The sequence below is a fragment of the Lolium perenne genome, chromosome 4 (genome assembly GCF_019359855.2).
Source record: "Lolium perenne isolate Kyuss_39 chromosome 4, Kyuss_2.0, whole genome shotgun sequence".
In the NCBI taxonomy this organism is placed as follows: domain Eukaryota; kingdom Viridiplantae; phylum Streptophyta; class Magnoliopsida; order Poales; family Poaceae; genus Lolium; species Lolium perenne.
This window is the reverse complement of record NC_067247.2, coordinates 36,604,886-36,628,258: the sequence shown is the minus strand read 5'-3', so window position 1 is coordinate 36,628,258 and position 23,373 is coordinate 36,604,886. Positions and strand designations below refer to the sequence as shown.

At 48.2% G+C, this 23,373-nt stretch overlaps 2 protein-coding genes across 2 annotated transcripts; one reads left to right on the top strand and one right to left on the bottom strand.

The window, feature by feature from the left end:
• Positions 1-1,319: 1,319 nt before the first annotated feature.
• LOC127292173 (NAC domain-containing protein 2) lies at positions 1,320-2,883 on the top strand. Its single transcript, XM_051321530.2, has 2 exons — positions 1,320-1,933; positions 2,039-2,883. Exons 1-2 carry the CDS (start codon positions 1,451-1,453, stop codon positions 2,555-2,557), a joined length of 1,002 nt encoding a protein of 333 aa, XP_051177490.1. The 5' UTR covers positions 1,320-1,450; the 3' UTR covers positions 2,558-2,883.
• Positions 2,884-16,896: 14,013 nt separating this feature from the next.
• On the bottom strand, positions 16,897-22,425 carry LOC127292172 (probable methylenetetrahydrofolate reductase (NADH)). Its single transcript, XM_051321529.2, has 12 exons — positions 22,151-22,425; positions 20,786-20,968; positions 20,559-20,619; positions 20,388-20,470; positions 20,017-20,190; positions 19,287-19,460; positions 19,117-19,217; positions 18,916-19,027; positions 18,337-18,417; positions 18,060-18,237; positions 17,523-17,857; positions 16,897-17,193 (listed from the first exon to the last, which is right to left on the bottom strand). Exons 1-12 carry the CDS (start codon positions 22,367-22,369, stop codon positions 17,110-17,112), a joined length of 1,785 nt encoding a protein of 594 aa, XP_051177489.1. The 5' UTR covers positions 22,370-22,425; the 3' UTR covers positions 16,897-17,109.
• Between the last annotated feature and the right edge of the window lie 948 nt (positions 22,426-23,373).

Below are 23,373 nucleotides of genomic sequence, written 5' to 3'. Positions count from 1 at the left end.
CTTGTGTGTCTCTCTATCTTACTTACTACAACATAAATTTAAAAAAATCGATTTATTAATGTAAGCATCTTCCTAAGTACCTTGCATTATACGTGCCTGCAGACCTGGTGTACGTAGTGTATGTCATTTAGGTTTTCCTAACTCCCAGTAGACTGAGGATTATCGTAAACCTTGATTTGTGCCGGCACGAGTGTTGCAACATGGGTTATAACTGAGATTTTTTTTTAGTTACACATGCATATGTAACTAAGAAAAACATCTGAGATCGCTTTGTATTTGTGTTAGTCGTGAGTTGCAACATGGATTGCAGGAGCCGAGCCGTTGGATTGCTTTTTTGTTTCTTGAATTGCAATTTGAATTCCAACTGAGATTCGGTGACATCACTACGTAGAATTAACTTAATTCTCTGAAGACACAGTTAGACACACTCACACACATGTTTTATTTACCTAATCAGATACTTACATGTCGTGTCCACCAGCATATTATGTCTTAAAATGGAACTTAGAGTTTTTTTTTTGTGTGGCGAAAAACAGTGTAGAAACGATGCTCATAAATATGTGTTGCGATGAGACACCAATATTAAATCCGGGGTTTGATCTGGAGTGAGCTTAACTGCACACCTAGCTATCCAATCACACGTGGTGTTTCTCCTTGGTGATACTACCTCCGTCTCAAGGAATAAGGCGCACGCGGATTCCAAGACGAACTTTGACCATAAAAATTGAGCAACCGAATCTTGGTTATATTATATGTAATTAGTATCGTTGGATTCGTATTGAAAAGCACTTTCTAATGATGTTAATTTTATACAAACAATCTTTATATATTTGAAGTAATACTTAATCAAACGAAAAGCACTTAAAACGATGGCGCCTTATTCCTTGAATCGGAGGTAGTAATAAACATTGAAAAATACTTACTAGTACTAGTACAAAGCAAAAAAACAAGACAGGTGTTGATTCCAAGGGCAGCCACGTAGTGACGTATCCACAGTATTCCCTCACCTCTCAAAAACGAGGCGCGCCGCGGTGGCCACACACATACTACTCCGCCCGGCATGCCGACCAGCGCAGCACCGCACACCGCACGCCGCACGCGTCCCGCTCCCGCCCAAGCGAAGCTGAAGTCGGCCATGACCTCATCATCCCCCAATCCGCTCTGCCACCACCGCAGCTTCCCCGAAACCCTCCGTCACACGTGCCCTTTTCCTCCCCAAGTAACTCCATCCACGCAGCCGCCGTCCCAAGCTCCACTCACCCCCTCCGCCGAACCTTCCAGACCTCCCCCACCTCCTCTATTTATCCCCCCAAACACCACTCTCCCCTCTCCATTCATCACTACCACCACTCACAACACCACACAGGAACCATCATCAGCCGCTGCCGAGCAGAGCGATCTCAAAGCCAGCAGCTTTCTCTTCTTTCGACAACAGAGGATTCATACAGACATGGGGATGGCCGTGCGCAGGCGCGACAGGGACGCGGAGGCGGACCTGAACCTGCCCCCAGGCTTCCGGTTCCACCCGACGGACGACGAGCTGGTGGAGCACTACCTGTGCCGCAAGGCCGCCGGCCAGCGCCTGCCCGTGCCCATCATCGCCGACGTCGACCTCTACCGCTTCGACCCCTGGGCGCTGCCCGACCGCGCGCTCTTCGGCACCCGCGAGTGGTACTTCTTCACGCCCCGCGACCGCAAGTACCCCAACGGCTCCCGCCCCAACCGCGCCGCGGGGAACGGCTACTGGAAGGCCACCGGGGCTGACAAGCCCGTCGCGCCACGCGGGGGCAGGACCATGGGGATCAAGAAGGCCCTGGTCTTCTACGCCGGCAAGGCCCCCAAAGGGGTTAAGACCGACTGGATCATGCATGAGTACCGCCTCGCTGATGCTGGACGGGCCAGCGCCGCCGGCGCCAAGAAGGGCTCCCTCAGGGTAAGCTTTCTTTTAGATCTTTATTACATGATTCGTAAAGATCCTCCCTTGCTTTGATTGATTTAGTGGTTCTCTGAATCTCATCCGTGACTCTGAATTTTTCAGCTGGACGACTGGGTGCTGTGCCGGCTCTACAACAAGAAGAACGAGTGGGAGAAGATGCAGCAGCAGCAGAACCAAACGGACCTGAAAATGGAGCCCAAGGCCGAGGAGGCCGAGGCCTCCGACAACATGGTCACCTCGCACTCGCAGTCCCACTCCCACTCGCACTCCTGGGGCGAGGCGCGCACGCCGGAGTCGGAGATCGTCGACAACGACCCCATGATGTTCCACCAGCACGCGGCCGCGGCGGGCGCGCAGGGGTTCCAGAGCCCCGTCGCGGCGGCCGCGCACCAGGAGATGATGGCCACGCTCATGGTGCCCAAGAAGGAGGCGCCGGACCACGCCGGGAACGCCAGGAACGACCTCTTCGTCGACCTCAGCTACGACGACATCCAGAGCATGTACAGCGGCCTCGACGTCATGCCGCCAGGGGACGACCTGCTCTACTCGTCGCTCTTCGCCTCGCCCAGGCTCCGCGGGAGCCAGCCCGGTGCCACCGGCGGCATGCCGGCTCCATTCTGAGCTGAATTGAGGATGGATCAGCCTCAGACCTGAATCAAACCGAGATCGAGAGAAGTGGAATGGCGACTTCTCGGCCGCGAGCTCGCGGATGGACGGATCATCAGTGTAAATACAGGATAGGAAACGGGAGAGAGACTGTCGTCGTGTCGGAGAGAGCCGTGGCCGTGGTGCGGCGCCGGCGCCGGGGCGTGTTGCTGTACATCAGAGCCCGGTGCTGGGATCAGGCCCGCTGGGTCATTCTTTCGTTTTACCTTGTACTAGTCACAAACACATATGTAGCTCTTTCTTCTCTTCACTGGAACCCGACCAAATTTTGTTCTTGTTCACACCACTTTCAACTTGCTAAAACTATGGCACCGTCAGAGCCTCTCATCAAATGATCATCGCGTCTTGTAGACAGCCTTATCAGTAGGGCAGTACTCACACATGTGACTGTTCCTCACACATGTGGCTGTTTTTATTCACCGCGCAGAAATCGAAGACGGAAATTTTGCTGCGATGATCTTCCTCCGATCGAGCTACATTCTAAGATAATGTACAAATACTACCCAAAATACTATTGGATTATTAGGCAATTTTCGTGTGAGTTTAATTACCGAAAGCAACATTACAGATGCACAAGCATACTTAATCATACACATCAGACTAAGCACATGCATCAGATCTGAACATGGAATAAGTAGCAGTGCAAGGTAGGAGAGAGAAATCACGTACATCGCGACCGGGAAGATCGCACCAGCAGTAGCACCACCACCACCATGGGAGTTGTTGATGTCGCCCATGGTGTAGTCGTAGTCGTTGATGAAGCAGACGGACCGGCAAAGATGAACACGAACAGCAGCGAGCAGTCGCGCCGAGACGCTCCCCAAAAACCTTATCGCCCGTCTCCCGGTGCAGGATCTCAACGGACGGAGTTTCGGAGGTCTGCTCTTCCGGACGGCTGTGCACACAGTCGCCGGGATGGGGAAAACTAGAGAGTAGCACAGCAAAAGGAACTTCACGAGAGAGAGAGAGAGATCTAAGAGCACTGTTTTCAGATCTGATCGGTCTCCTTGTATAGCCTGGAAGGAAGCCGACCCGCCCGCGTTGACACGCATAGGAAGCCAGGGACACGCGGCGAGCATGCACATGCAGGCCGACACGTACCCAACACAGTTGGTGCACCAAGCAAAAATTTAGGCTTCCTTGAGTGTGTCTCGAACTCGAACTCGAGTCACGAAACGCGACGTGCGTGCGTGACGTGTCGTGACGTGCCGTGCCGTGCCGAGCCGAGACGGGCGGGCGGAGGAGGAGGAGTGCACGAGGGCTCTTTCTATTCTCACTCACTTGGAATGACTAGAACAGCAGCCCTTATATATCACTCCAACTCTCTCCCAACTAGCAATGTGGGACTAAACTTTGTCCCCCAAGGCTGTCCCAAGCTGCCAACGTGATGGGCCTTGAGATTTCAGGAATTGTAGACCACATGGGTTGCCTTATTGGGCTGCAGCCCATCTACATTCAACAATCCCCCACCAGATCTCACATGCACATGAAATGACACATTAGTTTCATTCACTGTTTAATATACCTGCACTTCGGTGGAGACTGTTAAGTTGAACTTCCACTTAGGCAAGGTGCTACGCTTGACTACAACTAAACAATGAACTATGCCTTGAATTGTCAGTCTTTGTGCAGCAAGTTTCGCTCAATGCCGGCACGGTACTAGGCTACCTTAGCCTTCCCCTCGGGTGGAGCTTATAAGTCATACTCCTTGGCCTTTCATGAGCTTACTAGAGATTCACCCAAATCTCCCACACTATGACCAGTAGTGTCGCTCATATAGGTGTGTTCTTCAAAAGATCGTCCTGTAGGACGGCGTCTTCGCTCATCAAGAGCCGCTCAGAACACATTAAGACATTGTCAACCTGCCTTACAGTAGCTATGAGAGAATTGCATCTGCAGCGGAGTGGGAGTATTAAATTTTCTCTCAACTCAGTTGCTCCGGTTTGTTTTCCCAGGTCCTACTTCACGGAATTTCCGATTACATAGGTTGGGTTACCCCCTCGGCAACTCAGGTGGGTCTCAAACCCATCTCCCTCGATGCAAGGTCTATCATATTTCTTGATAGTCCTTTTGTGAAAGGATCTGCCAGATTTTTAGCACTTTGGACATAATCCAATGCTATCACTCCGGAGTTTCTCAGTTTTCTGACAGACTTCAGTCTCCTCTTGACATGTTTGGAACTTTTCATATTATCCTTAGAACTTTTCACTTTGACAATCACAGTTTGATTATCACAGTTCATGAGGATGGCCGGTATTGGTTTTTCAACCATAGGCAAGTCCATCAAGAGCTCACGAAGCCATTCCGCTTCGACAATAGCTGTATCTAATGCTGTGAGTTCTGCTTCCATAGTTGACCTCGTTAAGATGGTCTGCTTGCAAGACTTCCAGGAAACAGCGCCACCACCAAGAGTGAAAACATATCCACTTGTGGCTTTGATTTTAGCATCAGAAATCCAATTGGAATCACTATACCCTTCAAGTCCTCTTGGATACCCGGTATAATGAATTCCATAACTCATGGTTCCCTTTAGATAGCGCATCACTCTCTCAAGAGCATGCCAATGATCATCTCCCGGGTTGGCCACAAACCGGCTAAGTTTGCACACAGCAAACGAGATATCAGGCCTCGTAGCGCAAGCTAAATACATGAGTGAACCAATGATTTGAGAGTATCTCAATTGATCTCTAGTTGCCTTTTCATTCTTTCGAAGCAAGACACTCGGATCATAAGGTGTGAGAGAAGATTTGCAATCATCATAGCCAAATCTGCTCAACACCTTCTCAACATAATGAGATTGCACAAGTGTAATCCCATTATTCTCATCTCTCAAAAGCTTGATGTTCAGTATAACATCAGCTTCTCCAAGATCTTTCATCTCGAAACATTGAGATAAGAAGGTTTTTACCTCCTCAATCACTTTGAGACTTGTCCCAAAAATTAGTATGTCATCCACATACAAGCATAGGACAACTCCCTCACCCCCACCATGGCGGTAGTACACACATTTGTCGGCTTCATTAACAACAAAGCCCACAGATGTCAAAGTTCTTTCAAACTTCTCATGCCATTGTTTGGGTGCTTGTTTAAGACCATACAAAGATTTCTTTAATTTACACACCTTTCTTTCTTGACCTTGTAGTACAAAACCATCAGGTTGTTCCATGTAAATTTCCTCATCCAACTCTCCATTTAGGAAAGCCGTCTTAACGTCCATTTGATGAACGAGAAGACCGTGTGAGGCAGCCAATGACAGTAGTACTCGAATGGTGGTTAATCACGCCACAGGTGAGTAAGTATCGAAGAACTCTTCGCCTTCCTTTTGGGTATAGCCTTTGGCTACAAGCCGAGCTTTGTACTTCTCAGTAGTACCATCAGCTCTAAGCTTCTTCTTAAATACCCATTTACATCCTACATGTTTGCACCCATAAGGACGCTCAGATAACTCCCACGTTCCATTAGCCAAGATGGAATCCATCTCGCTTTGAACCGCTTCCTTCCGATGAGTACGCATCAGGAGATGCGAGAGCTTCTGAAATGGTAGTGGGAGTATCATCCACAAGATATACAATGAAATCATTACCAAAAGACTTTGCAGTCCTTTGTCTCTTACTCCTTGTGGGAGCTTCATTGTCATGTTCGTCAGAATCTGAACTCTCATCATCAGATTCCTCATCAGACTCCATAGGAGTTTCATGTATTGGATCAGATTCCCAACTAGACATGCCATGCATATCTCTCATAGGGAATATATCCTCAAAGAATGTAGCATCTCTTGATTCAAAGATGGTGCCAACATTCATGTCGTCCACTCCAGATTTCACCACAAGAAATCTATAAGCAATGCTATGGGTAGCATAGCCAAGAAAGACACAATCCACGGTTTTTGGTCCAAGCTTTCGCTTTTTGGTGATTGGCAAATTCACTTTTGCCAAACAGCCCCAAGTTCGTAGGTAGGAGAGTGTTGGTCTTTTCTTTTCCCATTCCTCATAAGGGGTAATCTCTTTATTCTTGGTTGGAACACGGTTTAGGACATGACACGAAGTCAATATAGCCTCCCCCCACCATTCCTTGGATAAACCCGAAACATCTAACATGGCGTTAACCAAATCTGTTAGAGTACGGTTTTTCCTTTCCGCAATCCCATTGGATTGTGGGGAATTGGGAGGCGTCCTCTCATGGACTATACCATGTTCCGCACAGAATAAATTGAACTCATTAGAAAAGTACTCTCCACCACGATCGGACCGAACCCTTTTTATCTTTCTTTCAAGTTGATTCTCAACTTGAGCCTTATAGATTTTAAAGAAATCAAGAGCCTCATCTTTAGTTTTCAGTAGATACACATAACAGTATCTAGTGGAATCATCAATCAAAGTCATGAAATATTTCTTTCCACCTTTTGTCAACTCACCATTCATCTCACATAGATCTGAATGCACGAGCTCTAGTGGTGCCAAGTTTCTTTCCTTCGCAGGCTTGTGAGGCTTGCGAGGCTGCTTTGCTTGCACACAAGCATGGCACTTAGAGCCTTTGACAATGGTGAATTTCGGAATTAAACTCATATCAGCAAGCCGCGTCATACAACCGAAATTAACATGACAAATTCGTGAATGCCAAACATTAGTTTCATTAACACTAGTGCTTACATGGTTCACAACATTATCACAGAAGTCTTCTAGAGAGAAGCGAAACATTCCCTCACATTCATATCCCTTTCCAACAAAAGTTCCATACTTGGACAGTACAACTTTAGTGGACTCAAACACCAACTTAAACCCATCTTTCATAAGACGGGAGCCGCTAACGAGATTCTTCTTGATAGAAGGGACATGCAGCACGTTCCTCAGTTGCACGATCTTTCCCGAAGTAAACTTCAGATCTACCGTGTGTTATCACCAGAATTTGACCGAGTCAGAGGTGGGCCGCGATCAAGATGGGCTTGAAGATTATACATGGAAGAATATACATGAATCGGCCTTATATGCAAAGTTTGGGCTAGTTTGCCCGTGTATCTGTAATATAGTAGATTACGTGTCGGTTAGTTAGAATTTGTCTCGTACACGGTTGGGATTATTCCCACGTTAGAAAGTCTACGGACTATAAATATGTATCTAGGGTTTATGAAATAAACAACAACCAACGTTCACCACAAATCAATCTAGGCGCATCGCCAACTCCTTCGTCTCGAGGGTTTCTTCCGGGTAAGCATCATGCTGCCTAGATCGCATCTTGCGATCTAGGCAGTACAAGCTTATTTGTTGTTCATGCGTTGCTCGTACTGAAGCCTTTTTGATGGCGAGCAACGTAGTTATCTTAGATGTGTTAGGGTTAGCATTGTTCTTCGTATCATATGTTGTCGTAGTGCAACCCTTATACATCTAGCCACCCTTACACCTATCTTAGGTGTAGGGGCGGCACCCCGCTTGATCATTATTTAGTAGATCCGATCCGTTACGGTTGCTCCTTGTTCTTCAAGGATTAGTTTAATATCTGCAATAGTTAGGCCTTACAAAGGGTTGGAGGATCCAGCGGCGTGTAGGGTGTAGTTTGCTAGCCCTAGACAGGATGTTCCGAGGATCAACCTCGTGTTGGTTTTTAGGCCTTGTCTAGGATCGGCTTACGATCACCGTGCGCGGCCGCGAGGCCCAATCGTGAGTAGGACGTTCCGATTATGCGGTGAAAACCCTAAATCGTCATAGATCGTTTTAGCTTTATCTTGATCAAGCAGGACCACCATATATTCGTACACCTCGTGCAAATCATGGGTGGATCGGCTCTTTGAGCCGATTCACAGGATAACCTGAGAGCCGATCGAGGCTCGTATTTAATGTTTACGTGTATGCCATGCAGGAAACTAAGCGAGGCATCTCCATCACCTTCCTGACCAGGTATAGGTCAGGTGGCACGCCCTTGCACCAGCATCGGACGTGCGTGCCGGACTCTTTGCGGGCCGTCGCTCGGAGGGACCAGGGCCAGCCGCAGCCCTAAGTTGTTCCCGGCTCTCCTGTGTTGCCCGTCGTTGCTCGCCGGTGGGTTTCTGACCGCAACACATTCTGGCACGCCCGGTGGGACAATCTTCGACATCAACCACATCGCCATCTACATCCGAGATGGCGGACGGCACCCCAGTCACGTACGAGGATCTGACCGACGAGCTCAAGAAGAAGTATGACGAGGTCAAAGCTATCCTCGAGGCCGACCTCATCGGCTCTTTTCACAGAACCCGTTCACATGGCATCAGGTGGAAGGGGTTCTCGCCTGATGGTGCGCTAGATGGGATAGACCTGTCCGCCCCGTCAGAAGAACGCACCAGGTCCCTGCGTCAGGAGATTAACTACATGGTGGCTCACTCGCTGCACCGCCACTCTGAGAACCTGGTGAACACTTTGGAGCGTGTCGCTCTTCGGGTGATCCAGGAGATCATGAGGCACCAGTACTCTCCGTCAGGACCAGCTCTCGGGACATACCAGGGAGAGATGCCACTCCAGTCCCGTCCACTGCTGCCATTTGCGTTGGCAGCACCAGAAGTGCCGAATTCACCGGCATTCATCGTCTACAAGATCGGTGGTGACCCTAGTGACTGCCAGTTCTTGCATGAGGCGCCTAAGGAGATCCCTCACGGATACATGTGCACATACGTGCCAGACTGCGGTAACTGGGCACTCACAAACCAGGCCGCGACAGCAGGGACTTCTGGAAAAGCAGGAGGAACGTCAGCAATAGATCTTGAGAAGCAGACGTGGCTAGCTAAGTACGCCACTCCGACGAACCTCCAGAGCTCAGCTCCTGCAGTTGGCTCAGAGCTGGAAAAGCAAGCATGGCTGGCTAAGTACGCCACCCCGGTGAATATTCAGAGTTCGACTCCTGCAGCCAGCACCGCGGATCAAATCAGTACTATACTGAGAGACCAGTTCGGCATGGTGCCGAAAAGGAGGACAATCGGCTATTCCAAGCCGTACCCCGATGAGTACGAATTGGTCCCGCTACCACCCAAATATCGGCTCCCTGATTTCTCCAAATTTAGTGGATCAGATGGTTCCAGCTCCATCGAGCATGTGAGCCGATATTTGGCACAGCTAGGAACGGCCTCAGCATCGGATCCGCTACGCGTGAGGTTCTTCGCACAGTCCCTCACGGGATCGGCTTTCGGGTGGTATACTTCATTGCCACCAGACTCGATCCGGACTTGGAAGCAGTTGGAAGAACAGTTCCACATGCAGTTTCACTCAGAAGCTTCCGAGGCCGGCATTGCCGATCTAGCTCAGATACGTCAGAAGCGTGGAGAAACCGTGGCAGAGTACGTCCAGCGCTTCAGAAATCTAAGGAACCGATGTTATTCGGCTCGTGTGACTGAAAAAGAAGCAGTCGAGTTGGCAGTGGTGGGCCTTGCATCACCAATCAAGGACATGGCCTCCCAAGCAGACTACCCTTCACTGGCGCACATGGTTCAGAAACTGTCGGCATATGAACAGCGCCACCCGGACTTGTACCAAGACAAATTCAAGCGTGCGGTAGTCCTGGTTGAGGTAGATGAAGACGAAGGTTCTGCGGGAGATCAAGAGGTAGCAGTGGCTGAATGGACTCGGGGGGCAACCCCCGTGTCCTGCAAATGGGTTAAGCCACCAGGTCCGCCCAGAGGGTTTGATTTTGACGTGACTAAAACTGAGCAAATCTTCGACCTCTTACTCAAGGAGAAGCAGTTGAAGATACCCGAAGGCCTCAAAATCCCCACGGTACAGGAGCTGAACGGAAAGCCATACTGCAAATGGCATAACTCGCTCTCCCATGCCACCAACGACTGCAGGGTGTGGCGTCAGCAGATCCAAATGGCGATAGAACAAGGACGTCTGATTTTTAACCAGTACGCCATGAAGGTCGACACCCACCCCTTCCCCGCCGTTAACATGGTGGGGTGCACTTACCCTGAAGGTTGCCAGCCAGGATCCTCGTTCAGCATCAACATGGTAGGGTCTGGACACCACTCTGGCAAGGATGGAGACGAGGGCAGCTGCTCTCGTAGCAAGGACACAGAGGAGGCCGCTCCACGCGATCGGCTCCGTCACGATGGCAAGCGCTACATCACAGAGGGAGAAGTAAGGAATGTGAGATATCAACGACCTCTCTCTGATCACCTCCTCAATAAGTACGTGAGTCAATATAGCCAACGCCGACGATCCAGCGATGATGATGATAGAGACCGTCTGGCTAGGGACGCCAGGAGACATCGTCGGCATGATCGCGATGAGGAGAAATACGAGCGCCGTGCCAAGGAAAAATCGAGAGAGCAAGACGACAAGGATAGGCACTGGGACTGCCCCTTCTTCAGACACTGCTGGGATTCAGGAATGAGCCAATTACCTACAATCGGCAACTGCCCAGAATGCAAGCAAAAGAGGAAGGATGCAGCTAACGTGTCCGTATTCAAACGTCTAGGGCCTCTCCCACTTCGGAACAAGCACGCTGAGTCCCCTCGGGTGGAAGATCTCGAGGATTTGGAAGACGACGATGAAGAAAAAGAAGAAGACAGGTACCACCGGCCAAGGTGGTGCCCTGATGGACTCAGCCGTTCCCAAAAGCGTAGGGTTCAACGACTGCGCGGCTTGGAGGAAGCTGAAAGGTTATACCTGCACACGCTAAGGAAAGCGCGGCCCGATCTGGCCGCGAAGGTCCAGCGAACCCTGGACGAAGAGGGTCGACCACAAAAAATGGTGTGGCACCCCAAGCAAAGGAAAGCCGATGATGAAACATCGGCTGGCACAAACATGGTGTTCATCCTTCCTTCGGAGTTCAGTGCTCTAGGATTAGACGAGGCACCTGTGGCACAACTTGACTGTGGCCCACGACCGGTTATCTTTGAGAAGCCACGAGAAAGAAGCTACAGACATCTGAAGGCCCTGTACTTGCGAGGTTATATCGATGGGAGGCCTGTCAATAAGATGCTGGTGGACACCGGAGCGGCAGTCAACATTATGCCATACTCTATGCTACGTCGGTTGGGACGCTCTAGCTCGGATCTGATCAAGACCAACGTAACATTGAGCGATTTCAACGGCCAAGCGTCTGACGCACAAGGTGTTCTGAACGTGGATCTGACCGTAGGAAGGAAAACTATCCCTACGACGTTCTTCATCGTCGATAGCAAGAGCACCTATGCTGTTCTGCTAGGAAGAGATTGGATCCACGCCAACTGTTGCATTCCCTCCACGATGCACCAATGCGTAATACAGTGGGATGGGGATGAGGTAGAGGTCGTCCAGGCCGATGACTCAGCCGAGATTTCAATGGCTGGCATGAACGCTTGGGAAACAGCAGGCCAAGAGCCACTCTCAGGTATCAATTTGGACGACTGCGAGCGCATCGACGTGACGAAGGGCAGGGTTAGGCTGGTCTTATCCACTGGCCTGACCGTGTAGCAAGAACAAACCGATGAGCAAACGTGGCGAGGCCGATCCTTGGGATCGGCCCCAAAGATCTATGAAGGAACATTACAAGACCTTCATTGAGAGCTTCGATCAATATGGAGGCCGATTCCAGCAATCGGCCAAAATTATCCTCACCACATGTTCTGCTTATGTTCAACATCGATCTACTGGGCAGCGGTTTTACGTCGGCTGATGAGTTAGGAAAAATCAACATTGGTCCTACCGGAGCCGACGTACAAATACGATGCCTTGGCTAAACTACAGAGCCGATATCTGCAGTTACCTGACAGATTCGGCTCGGGGGGCATGTGTTATCACCAGAATTTGACCGAGTCAGAGGTGGGCCGCGATCAAGATGGGCTTGAAGATTATACATGGAAGAATATACATGAATCGGCCTTATATGCAAAGTTTGGGCTAGTTTGCCCGTGTATCTGTAATATAGTAGATTACGTGTCGGTTAGTTAGAATTTGTCTCGTACACGGTTGGGATTATTCCCACGCTAGAAAGTCTACGGACTATAAATATGTATCTAGGGTTTATGAAATAAACAACAACCAACGTTCACCACAAATCAATCTAGGCGCACCGCCAACTCCTTCGTCTCAAGGGTTTCTTCCGGGTAAGCATCATGCTGCCTAGATTGCGATCTAGGCAGTACAAGCTTATTTGTTGTTCATGCGTTGCTCGTACTGAAGCCTTTTTGATGGCGAGCAACGTAGTTATCTTAGATGTGTTAGGGTTAGCATTGTTCTTCGTATCATATGCTGTCGTAGTGCAACCCTTATACATCTAGCCGCCCTTACACCTATCTTAGGTGTAGGGGCGGCACCCCGCTTGATCATTATTTAGTAGATCCGATCCGTTACGGTTGCTCCTTGTTCTTCAAGGATTAGTTTAATATCTGCAATAGTTAGGCCTTACAAAGGGTTGGAGGATCCAACGGCGTGTAGGGTGTAGTTTGCTAGCCCTAGACAGGATGTTCCGAGGATCAACCTCGTGTTGGTTTTTAGGCCTTGTCTAGGATCGGCTTACGATCACTGTGCGCGGCCGCGAGGCCCAATCGTGAGTAGGACGTTCCGATTATGCGGTGAAAACCCTAAATCGTCGTAGATCGTTTTAGCTTTATCTTGATCAAGCAGGACAACCATATATTCGTACACCTCGTGCGAATCATGGGTGGATCGGCTCTTTGAGCCGATTCACAGGATAACCTGAGAGCCGATCGAGGCTCGTATTTAATGTTTACGTGTATGCCATGCAGGAAACTAAGCGAGGCATCTCCATCACCTTCCTGACCAGGTATAGGTCAGGTGGCACGCCCTTGCACCAGCATCGGACGTGCGTGCCGGACTCTTTGCGGGCCGTCGCTCGGAGGGACCAGGGTCAGCCGCAGCCCTAAGTTGTTCCCGGCTCTCCTGTGTTGCCCGTCGTTGCTCGCCGGTGGGTTTCTGACCGCAACACCGTGCCAACACCACGAACAGTAGCATGTAACCCATTCCCCATCATTACTGAGGAACCTCGGGCCTGATAAGAGGTAAACATGGAGATGTCAGCACACACATGAACATTGGCACCTGTATCAACCCATCATTCTGTGGGCTGAAACACACGAAAGAACGGTAGGTAACATATTACCATACCCTGTAGTTCCTTCCTCTGTGTTGCCAATGATCATGCTGACAGAATTTGAGTTCTGTCCAGCCTGACCTTTCTTTCCTTTGCGTTGTGGACAACGATTAGCCCGATGGCCTATCTCGCCACACACCCAGCAAGGATCTTTCTTCTCCGTTTTCCCCTTCTTCTTGAAGTTGGTAGTCTGGGAGACTCCCTTGTTCTTTCCCTTGGACTTGTGGGCATTTTTCTGTACCATATTGGCAGCAGAACGTCCATCGGTTCCTCCAGTGTGTTTGTCTTTTGCCCTCGCCTTCTCCTCAACATCCAGAGAGCCCATGATATTCTCAACAGAGAACTCATGCCTCTGATGTTTCAGAGAAGTGGCAAAGTTCCTCCATGAAGGGGGAAGCTTAGCTACAATGCATCCCGCGACAAACTTGTCCGGTAGCACACACTTGAGGAGCTCAAGTTACTTTGCCATGATCTGTATCTCATGAGCCTGTTCTACTACAGATCGGTTCTCAACCATTTTGTAGTCATTGAACTGCTCCATAGCATACAGTTCACCTCCGGCATCGGCAGCACCAAACTTAGCATCCAGTGCATCCCACAGTTCCTTCTCATTTCGGATGTGCAGATAAGAATCAACCAACTTGTCTCCAAGCACACTTAGGACGGCACCCACAAAGATTACGGTGGCATCCCCGAACGCTTTATCCTCGTAAGGAGTAAGCAGACCTCTGGGAGTACCTTCCGCAACTCGGTGCACGCCCATAGAAGTGAGCCACAAGAGGGTCTTATTCTGCCATCTCTTGAAATGAGAACCCGTAAACGGGCTCGGTTTGAGCGCAACAGCAAAACCAGACGGTAAAAATTGCCTAAGCATATAAGGTTTTTGGATTGTTGGATTATTAGGCAATTTCCGTGTGAGTTTAATTACCGAAAGCAACATTACAGATGCACAAGCATACTTAACCATACACATCAGACTAAGCACATGCATCAGATCTAAACATGGAATAAGTAGCAGTGCAAGGTAGGAGAGGGAAATCACGTACATCGCGATCGGGAAGGTCGCACCAGCAGTAGCACCACCACCACCATGGGAGTTGTTGATGTCGCCCATGGTGTAGTCGTAGTCGTTGATGAAGCAGACGGACCGGCAAAGATGAACACGAACAGCAGCGAGCAGTCGCGCCGAGACGCTCCCCAAAAACCTTATCGCCCGTCTCCCGGTGCAGGATCTCAACGGACGGAGTTTCGGAGGCCTGCTCTCCCGGACGGTTGTGCACGCAGTCGCCGGGATGGGGAAGACTAGAGAGTAGCACAGCAAAAGGAACTTCACGAGAGAGAGAGATCTAAGAGCACTGTTTCCAGATCTGATCGGTCTCCTTGTATAGCCTGGAAGGAAGCCGACCCGCCCGCGTTGACACTCGTAGGAAACCAGGGACACGCGGCGAGCATGCACATGCATACCGACACGTACCCAACACAGTTGGTGCACCAAGCAAAAATTTAGGCTTCCTTGAGTGTGTCTCGAACTCGAACTCGAGTCACGAAACGCGACGTGCGTGCGTGACGTGACGTGCCGTGCCGAGCCGAGACGGGCGGACGGAGGAGGAGGAGTGCGCGAGGGCTCTTTCTATTCTCACTCACTTGGAATGACTAGAACAGCAGCCCTTATATACCACTCCAACTCTCTCCCAACTAGCAATGTGGGACTAAACTTTGTCCCCCAAGGCTGTCCCAAGCTGCCAACGTGATGGGCCTTGAGATTTCAGGAATTGTAGACCACATGGGCTGCCTTATTGGGCTGCAGCCCATCTACATTCAACAAATACTTCACTAACCCTACTCCCCTAGCTAGCTACATTCGAAGATAATTTACAAATACTACCCAAAATACTTCGCTAACCCTACTCCGCTGTTAAACATCGAAATTAGCCTCGGAATTGTCACCGAGGTTGTTCTTACGACGGAGGCGCCGGCGACGCCTATGCGACGATGAGCGCGGCCACCTCGAACGGCTCTGCCTCCGCCTCCCGCAGGTGAGAGGCAGCCCGTCGTTGTCGTCGCTACGCGGGGGGTGCCTCGGCTTCCCCTTCCCGCGCCTCCTCGCGTGCCGGCCGGCGCGCGAACCTATGCAACCACTTGCGTGCCGCCCGTTTCCAAGCTCCGTCGGAGCGGGTCCGCCTCGCGCGGTCCGTCTCCGACCGCACACCCGGCGGACGCGGTCGCGACTTCCCGCTGCCGATTTGGCTTCCTCCCCTACCGGCCCGTCTTGCGCGTGCCATTGCAGTGGGAGGGGTGGTGGCGGTGGACCGATAGAGCCGAAAACGGCGACATAATTCCACGCCGGAGGTAGAACGGAGATGCGGCGGAGCGGTGGTGGGGGAGTAGTGTTTTGGAACCCAACTCGCCCCGCGCCTTGTATAAATACGGGGCGGCCGTCGATTTTCTCGGGCCCCCGAACTCTGTTTACGGGCGTTCCGCGAATTTGGGCTCTGAGCATATTTTTGCCTGAATCCGCCGGAATTTTTCGGTTTTGGCCCCTTTTTCAGTATGTTAGAGTTGCTCTTACCACATCACTATGTTAGAGTTGCTCTTACCACATCACTACTTCGAAGTCCGGCAAAACGGTGTTCGCTATGAAATGTTCATTGTGTGTCAACGCCATTTCTTCAGTGCTGGTATCTTAAGCATTTTCACGGTTGCCTATGATTGATCCTAAAATGGTTACCATGCAATGCCTTCATTTTCTGCAAAGCAAAACCGTGCACAAGTGCAGATACAATCCGAGCAGTAAACCGAACTTCTCTTTTGTTAACTTTTTTTCGAACAGAGAAGGGTCGAGGAAGGCCTAGAAGCTGCATTCCAGCACAAAAAGAAGAAAAACAATCAAGTGCCTGGGATCCATCTCCATTGCACGCCGGTGACCCTGCTCGCCAAGGTCAGAAAGGAGGTTGCTCGAGAAACTCTTGTTGCCGAAAATCTACCTCCATCCCATTGGGTGTCTCAGTTTTGTTTAAAAACGGATGTTTGTATCTGTACTTTTTAGTTACAGATACATCCATGTCTAAAAAACATATCTAAAAAATGAATCACTTATTTTAGGATAGAGGGAGTAGTTGTCATGTCAACTACTCCATTAGACCATAACCACAGGAACAGTTACAAGTTCAGCAGCGAACTGAGCTTCTGTTGCGATAAACTTGAACAGGGAAAATGTAATAAGCCAGGCAGGGCGAGGATAACACAGGAACTCAAATTCTTATTGATATTGGGCGGTTTCATAAATCGATACAAATCACGAGAAATCAGACTAGATGGAAGGACTAGCAAGGTGGGCCAATGAGCAGCTCTCGAGTGTGATCGGACCCGTGGTCGTGGATGCAGCAAGCAATTGTATTGATGAATCTAGCAAGCGAACAAGAGACTGGAAGATTTGTCAGGTATCATCGGTATCAGATCTCCTTGAACGCAGCGAAGAGGTCCCCCTGGACGTAATCGTTGTCCACTAGGCTGACCAAGTAGTAGCTCTTTTGAACCTGCGAGTGCAAGAGCAAGGAAACATGTCAATGCTTAGGATGTACTAATTATCGCTCAGAATGGTATCGACATCATCCTTGCAGCATTTCAGAAATATCAGTGTATCCTGAATGTTACTGAAATTTAAGTAGATGTGGATTGAAATGATTAGACGAGAGTTCAGGCTCATGTGTGGTGGACCGAACCGATTGTTGCTAGTAATTAGCTGAAAGGTATTTCTCTATTCTAACAAGTATTTTTTAACAGAAATGTTTATAGCGCAAGCATTAGCTAAAGGTTCCTTTGAACGTTCACTAACACAAATACAGCGATTAGAAATTGGAAGTACCTGCTCTAGCAACTCCCTAGACGAGTCGCCCTCGGGGAACAGGCAGGCCCATCCCTTCGACCAGATCTCGAACGCCTCGTCTTTCCAGACCAAGAAGCTCGCCGAATCGACGACGGTGGGCTGGATGATCTCCTTGCCAGGGAACACACCCCATGTCACGGCATTCACTGCGTTCGCTGGGATGTTCGAGAATGTCTCCCCTTCCTTGTTCACAGCAATGTATGTAAGAGAAGGGAACGCCTTGCTCTTCTCGATTAGCTGGTCCAGCTTCTCCTTTGCGCAGAAGAACTCAACATAGGCTTTCTGGTAAACGTAGCCTCCTGGGCCGCCCCATCCTGCAGAACGGAACAAAGAAAAAGCAGGTTGGTATAGCATATGGGCTGTAGAAAATCATTGACTCAAGGATGCATGGACTAGTGGTGTGCAAAGTATCACTGTAACAGGGTGCTATGCCTGAAAATGCACGCATATACTGCAACCTTGCTACCAATAATACCAGAGGAAGACCTAGTATGCAACAAAGTATATTTAACGTACCAACACTTGGAGAATCAGATTTCTCTGCATTTACAGCAGGTTGGCTGTTGATGGTAAGGAAACCCTTCAAGTTAATCTTCACCAGCTGATCGTCAATTATCTTCGTCTCTGGTTGAAGACCGTCTAGCTCAGACCATGGGCTGCTTGTAAGTTTTCCTTGACAGAAATTCATAAACCTCTGTAAGTGAGAAAGACAAGGTTAGCAAAAACAATGTTACATCGAAATTGTTTTTGTGACATGCAGAACAATGATAATATCATGAAACTGAAGAGCTACCTCGTTAATGTCTTGCACAGATTTCACAGGAACAGCCCATTCCTCTTGGAGCTTCTTACCACGCCCACGTGGCCGTGTGAACTGTGAACGAACAAATAGATTATACAACTACAATTTCATGAAATCAAGTTCACAAAAAGCAGCTCCACTATTCTAGTAATCTTGGAAACAGAGAGTAGACAATGGCCATCAACTGAATTACGTTGCATTGGCAGATAGTGGCCCTGGAACTTAAAAACACAGCCCATCAAGAAAACACTGTTGGAGAACCATAATACTCCATCTGATCCATAATAAGTGTCGTGGCTTATTATGGATCGGAGGGAGTAGTATTTTCTGCTGAAGCAATATCTCTGGATATTTCTTAAATGTTCACTTCTAACTCAATTTCGTTCTGTAAGGCACAGTATACTATTCACAGTAATTCTAAATGATCAGCCAAAAGCTTAATACCTAGCCATTTTAGAGTATTATGAAAATTTTGTACGCGACACGCAGTCTCTGTACAAAATTTTCACTTCTAACTCAATTGTTGAGAACATCATCATTATTGACTTGAACAAAAAGATATGAAATTACCTGGTAGTCAGTAAGTGCTCCATATGATGGGTTCCGGGAATCACCCCACCGACCATGTGGGTACTGATCCCAACCTATGGTCCTTGAAATGTAACTCTTTGGTCTGTTAGCCCTGCTCAGTTTCCGTAAGGATAAGGCTGACTGAGTATGTGTAGCACTAATACAAAGAGCTAGAAAAAATAAAACATTTACGATAACTACCAGAAAATAGGGCGAACATCCTCTTTGACACGGAAAACATTGGTTGGAGGCCTCCAAGGTAATGTTCTTGAGAGCTTGGACTCCTCTATTAACCCAAGATTCTGGAGAAATTTTAGTCGTTAGCAACATGTCAGAACAAAAAATTAAATATAGTAAGACATGGAGATTACCATCAAAATTGCTAAAGCAGTTTTTTCCATGTTTAGTGTGTAAAGGTGCAAAGTATTAATCCCAGTAGCTAAAATTTTCTTGCACATCTCAGTTCCAAGGTGGATTCCATATGCTTTGACAGCCTCCTCATTGTCTTTAATAGGTTCCAAGGCAGCAGTAATCTCAGCTGGTATCTGTTGTTACATTTAAAATGGCATTCTGTGAGAAACAACATTCTGAAATTCAGTAAATGAAAATATATCAAATTCCACATATTGTGTATGCAAGGTTCAATGTTTTTTGGAGTTATCTCCATGAAAGAGGTTATCAGAAGCAATCTGCCCCTTCGGGTGCGATGCGCCCATGCATCTCTTCCCAAATATGATGCAAATGGTCATACAAAAATATTCAAAAGAAATGGAGACCATTGAAGCAAAATAAATATAGCACACCAAACATTTTAGATTTGAACTTATGTCCACATGAATATACAAAGTGTGGCAAGGAAACCAGAAATTAAAATGAAGATGGCAAGGCTAGTATTCCCTGAAATATGAACTTTTCCTCCTGAAGTTGATTGTTTGCAGGATGGATGACTATAATTAACACATTATTATTCAAAATATTTCATGAACATTTGCGGTGTGTTTGGAGGATGGGTGCACAGGTACATCAAAGAGTGAGATGGACAAGATACAATACACCTTCCTACTCGCTATGGAGCTATAGCAAGCTAGCAACAGACCATACCTTAGTTTTGCAGAATCCAGTCATTCGGATGAAACCTTTGTAGTTATTTATTGGCATTATGCCAGGAACGATGGGGCAAGTTATGCCAATTTGACGGCAGTCATTCACAAACTTGAGAAACATATCGGTGTCATAGAAAAGCTGTGTAACTATAAGGTCAGCACCAGCATCAACCTGTAGAGAAAATGCAGACTGAGAATGAAGCTGGCAAATTGAAATATTATGCTCAACAAGTACATCAGGATGCAGCAGGTCACATTATTAATGAAAATGATTTCTTCAAGACGATGCCCAGGTGATCAATCAACAAAAGTAATAATGCATAGTTTTCATTTCGAACTTAAGAAACCAATATCAAGATCAAGGAGAACCTTTCTCTTCAAATAAGCAAGATCGTTGCTATATGCCTCCTCGGTCGCCCCTTCCTCGCCTAGTATTACCTCAGGGTGTGCCTCTGACATTTGAAGAATATATTAGAAAACATATAATTTATAAGGTTGAAAGCATCTACCGACAGTACAGAGAAAAAATGTTTTGCTCACCTGGATAGCCAGCGACAGTTATGCCAAAGTAATCACCATACTTGGCTCTAATGTGCTGCACCTGTAACAGGAAAACAAAGGCAAGGTTGAATAAGAAGGCATTCCTATCAAGACTTAGATAGGTTTATTTGCGATCATATGTATCCAAAATAACAGCATCAGCAATCAGCTTATCATCATGCACATTGACTTAAATGAAATCATTAAGAAAAGTAAGATGTATTTACCAGATCTAGTGCGCAGGAAAATCCTCCAGCAACTTGAACAAATTTGTCCTGACCATGTGGAGGGTCTCCTCTAAGTGCCAAAACATTTTGAATCCCATTGGACTTAATGGCATCCAAGGCACTATCGATCTTCTCTACTGGCATGTTGGTGCATGTCAAATGCATCATTGTTTCCACGCATACCTGCAAAGTAGCACAAATATATTTTAGAAGTCCCTACGATATTAATGGGAGCAATGTCTAGAAACATTGAAATTGCAAGAAGCCTCAGGCATCAGTTTGAAACTACCTAGAGCAATATAACGGCATCCTGAAAGAATGTTCATACTAAAAATTAGCATCAACTGTGTGTGATACCAGCTATTTGTTTTCACAAAAAACCAAGCGCTGCTTTCCATGGAGTAACATTCTTAAAACCCTTAAATAATTGCACAATCCCCTACCCCTAGATAAAAGAGAAACTCAAACCCCCAACAATGAACACATCCTCATGCAAGCACATGATGGATCCTACGAATCCGAAATTCAGACCACAATGGGATGAAACCTTGATAGGAAATCCTATCAAAATGACTCATCGCAGATAATTATTCAGGTGTCCAGTCTTGTATGTAGAGCTCCTATTCGGCATGATATTCCACATTTGAACACTTTTGCATATGACCACCAGGCTAGCAGAGCTATAATTCAGAAAACACAAACCCCTACCGAGAACAATCACCGGGTATCAGAATGGGTGAACTCAATGTGGCTTTGCCCATAAAAAATTCCCCTCCCAACGAAACACTACCATATTTGTCCATTTCAGAGCTTAAAGCTTTGTTCAGGCACTAAATTAAGCACCACAAGCATAATTATGCAGGGCAGAGCTTAAATTGGTCTTGAACCCGTGATTGCATCTCGAACATGAGCAGCATTCACGCCAATCAACTGACGAAAGCACATGGGAGCAGATTAACTCCTATTCCACACCAGGTCTGTCCTAAATCAGTTGTTTGCCTCAAATGTGCCCATCTAGCTTAAATTCTAAGGAAGAGCAATCTACACTAGTTAAGTATTTCGGTGTAACACCGAAGCATCACACCCAACTCGAGCAACAGTCGACGCAATTAAGCGCAATTCTGATCACCTCAAAACTGAACTGTCTGAACACATCCCCATATGGTTGCTCGGATTACTAAACCTCGCATTGCGCCTAAATTCGCGCCAGATCGAACTAAACCAGGGCCAGCTACCATCCAAGCAAACCAAGCCCAGCACATCTCGCGGAACCGAAGGCGCGCCAAAACGGATCGCAGATCAGATCGAGCGCGGGCGAGCGCGAGCAGCTGACAGACGGACAGACGCAGGCCGACAGAGGCGTACCATGTTCTGCATGCGGTTGGCGATGTCGAGGGTGACGTCGGCGGTGGATCCCCCTGCGCCCCAGGTGATGTCGCAGAAGTTGGGGCCGTGCGCCACCATGCGGTCCATCCGCTCGAAGAGGTTCTCGACCCCCTCCTCCGTCTTGGGCGGGAAGTACTCGAAGGAGAAGGCCGTCCGGCCATTCGCCGCCGCCTCCTGGATCTTCTCGATCACCTTCATCTTCCTCCAGCTGCTCTAATGGCGTCCGGCCGTCGTGGTGGGGAGGTTGCGCGGGTGGTGCCGACTGGGTTTATAGGAGATCTGACTGACTCCACCAACCACGCGCGCTCGCTCGATGCACGCGGTCCACGGGTCGCTGCGCGGTGGGGCCCGGGTTCTGGTTGGCAGTCGTTCGGCGTTTGTGAGAGTGGTCCAGGGAGCGAGCTGTGGGACGGGTGCACGGTCGCCGGCGTCGCTGTCCTGCACCTACCCAAATGTGTGGGCAGGACACTGACCACTGAGGAACCAGGATTGGGAAGGTGGGTCGCGTCGCTGCCATGTGGGGCCGCGGATACTTGACTACATTTTTTCTATGGAATTTCCTGGGTTTGGACTTTGGAGGAGTGGTAGGCGACACATGGTTATACTTCCCCTCCGATCCTCTCAGCTACCTTTGATTCTTGCCTGATTCTTCCACGAGTGCAGTGGACTTGTGCTGATTTTGTGAATTTTTTTTCACACGTCTTATGATCAACATTGAGTTTTCCTAGTGTTATTATGTGAATGTGTTGGTAAAAAGTGAATTTGTTTGTTACAACATAGGAAATTGCGTAAAATATGGGCATAACCCGAAGAAACGCAAAAGGAAATATGTGAACCTAATGGAGAAGGCGACTCCTACCAACTCACTCGAATTCTGGAAAATGAAATGGGAGAATATTTCCAGGGTGCTCTCGGTTCGCCTTTTACGCGTTTCTTCTAGAATTAGGGTGAATCCATAATGAAATTTAGAGCTAAATTAGCGGGAAACAAATTCAAATAACATGTTCATCAATAAAACTTGGTTTGGTGAGGCATGCCTCCTCTTAAGAAAAACTATTTACACGGTGTTGACATTCGTACGAGTGCTAGAATTAGCGGGTTAACAACAAACGTGTGGATGGACACCATGCTCGGGGTGCGGTAAGACATGGCTTGGCGGGTGGAGACACGTGAAAATCACGTGGCATCACCTATTAATTGTT

Bases quoted from the DNA above. Each gene is read 5' to 3' on its own strand.
- LOC127292173 (XM_051321530.2), top strand. From the start codon at position 1,451: ATGGGGATGGCCGTGCGCAGGCGCGACAGGGACGCGGAGGCGGACCTG. The intron at 1,934-2,038 runs GTAAGCTTTCTT...TGAATTTTTCAG, and splicing joins CCAAGAAGGGCTCCCTCAGG to CTGGACGACTGGGTGCTGTG.
- LOC127292172 (XM_051321529.2), bottom strand. From the start codon at position 22,369: ATGAAGGTGATCGAGAAGATCCAGGAGGCGGCGGCGAATGGCCGGACG. The intron at 20,969-22,150 runs GTACGCCTCTGT...GCTACTTTGCAG, and splicing joins CCAACCGCATGCAGAACATG to GTATGCGTGGAAACAATGAT. The intron at 17,858-18,059 runs GTACGTTAAATA...TCCGTTCTGCAG, and splicing joins ATCTGATTCTCCAAGTGTTG to GATGGGGCGGCCCAGGAGGC.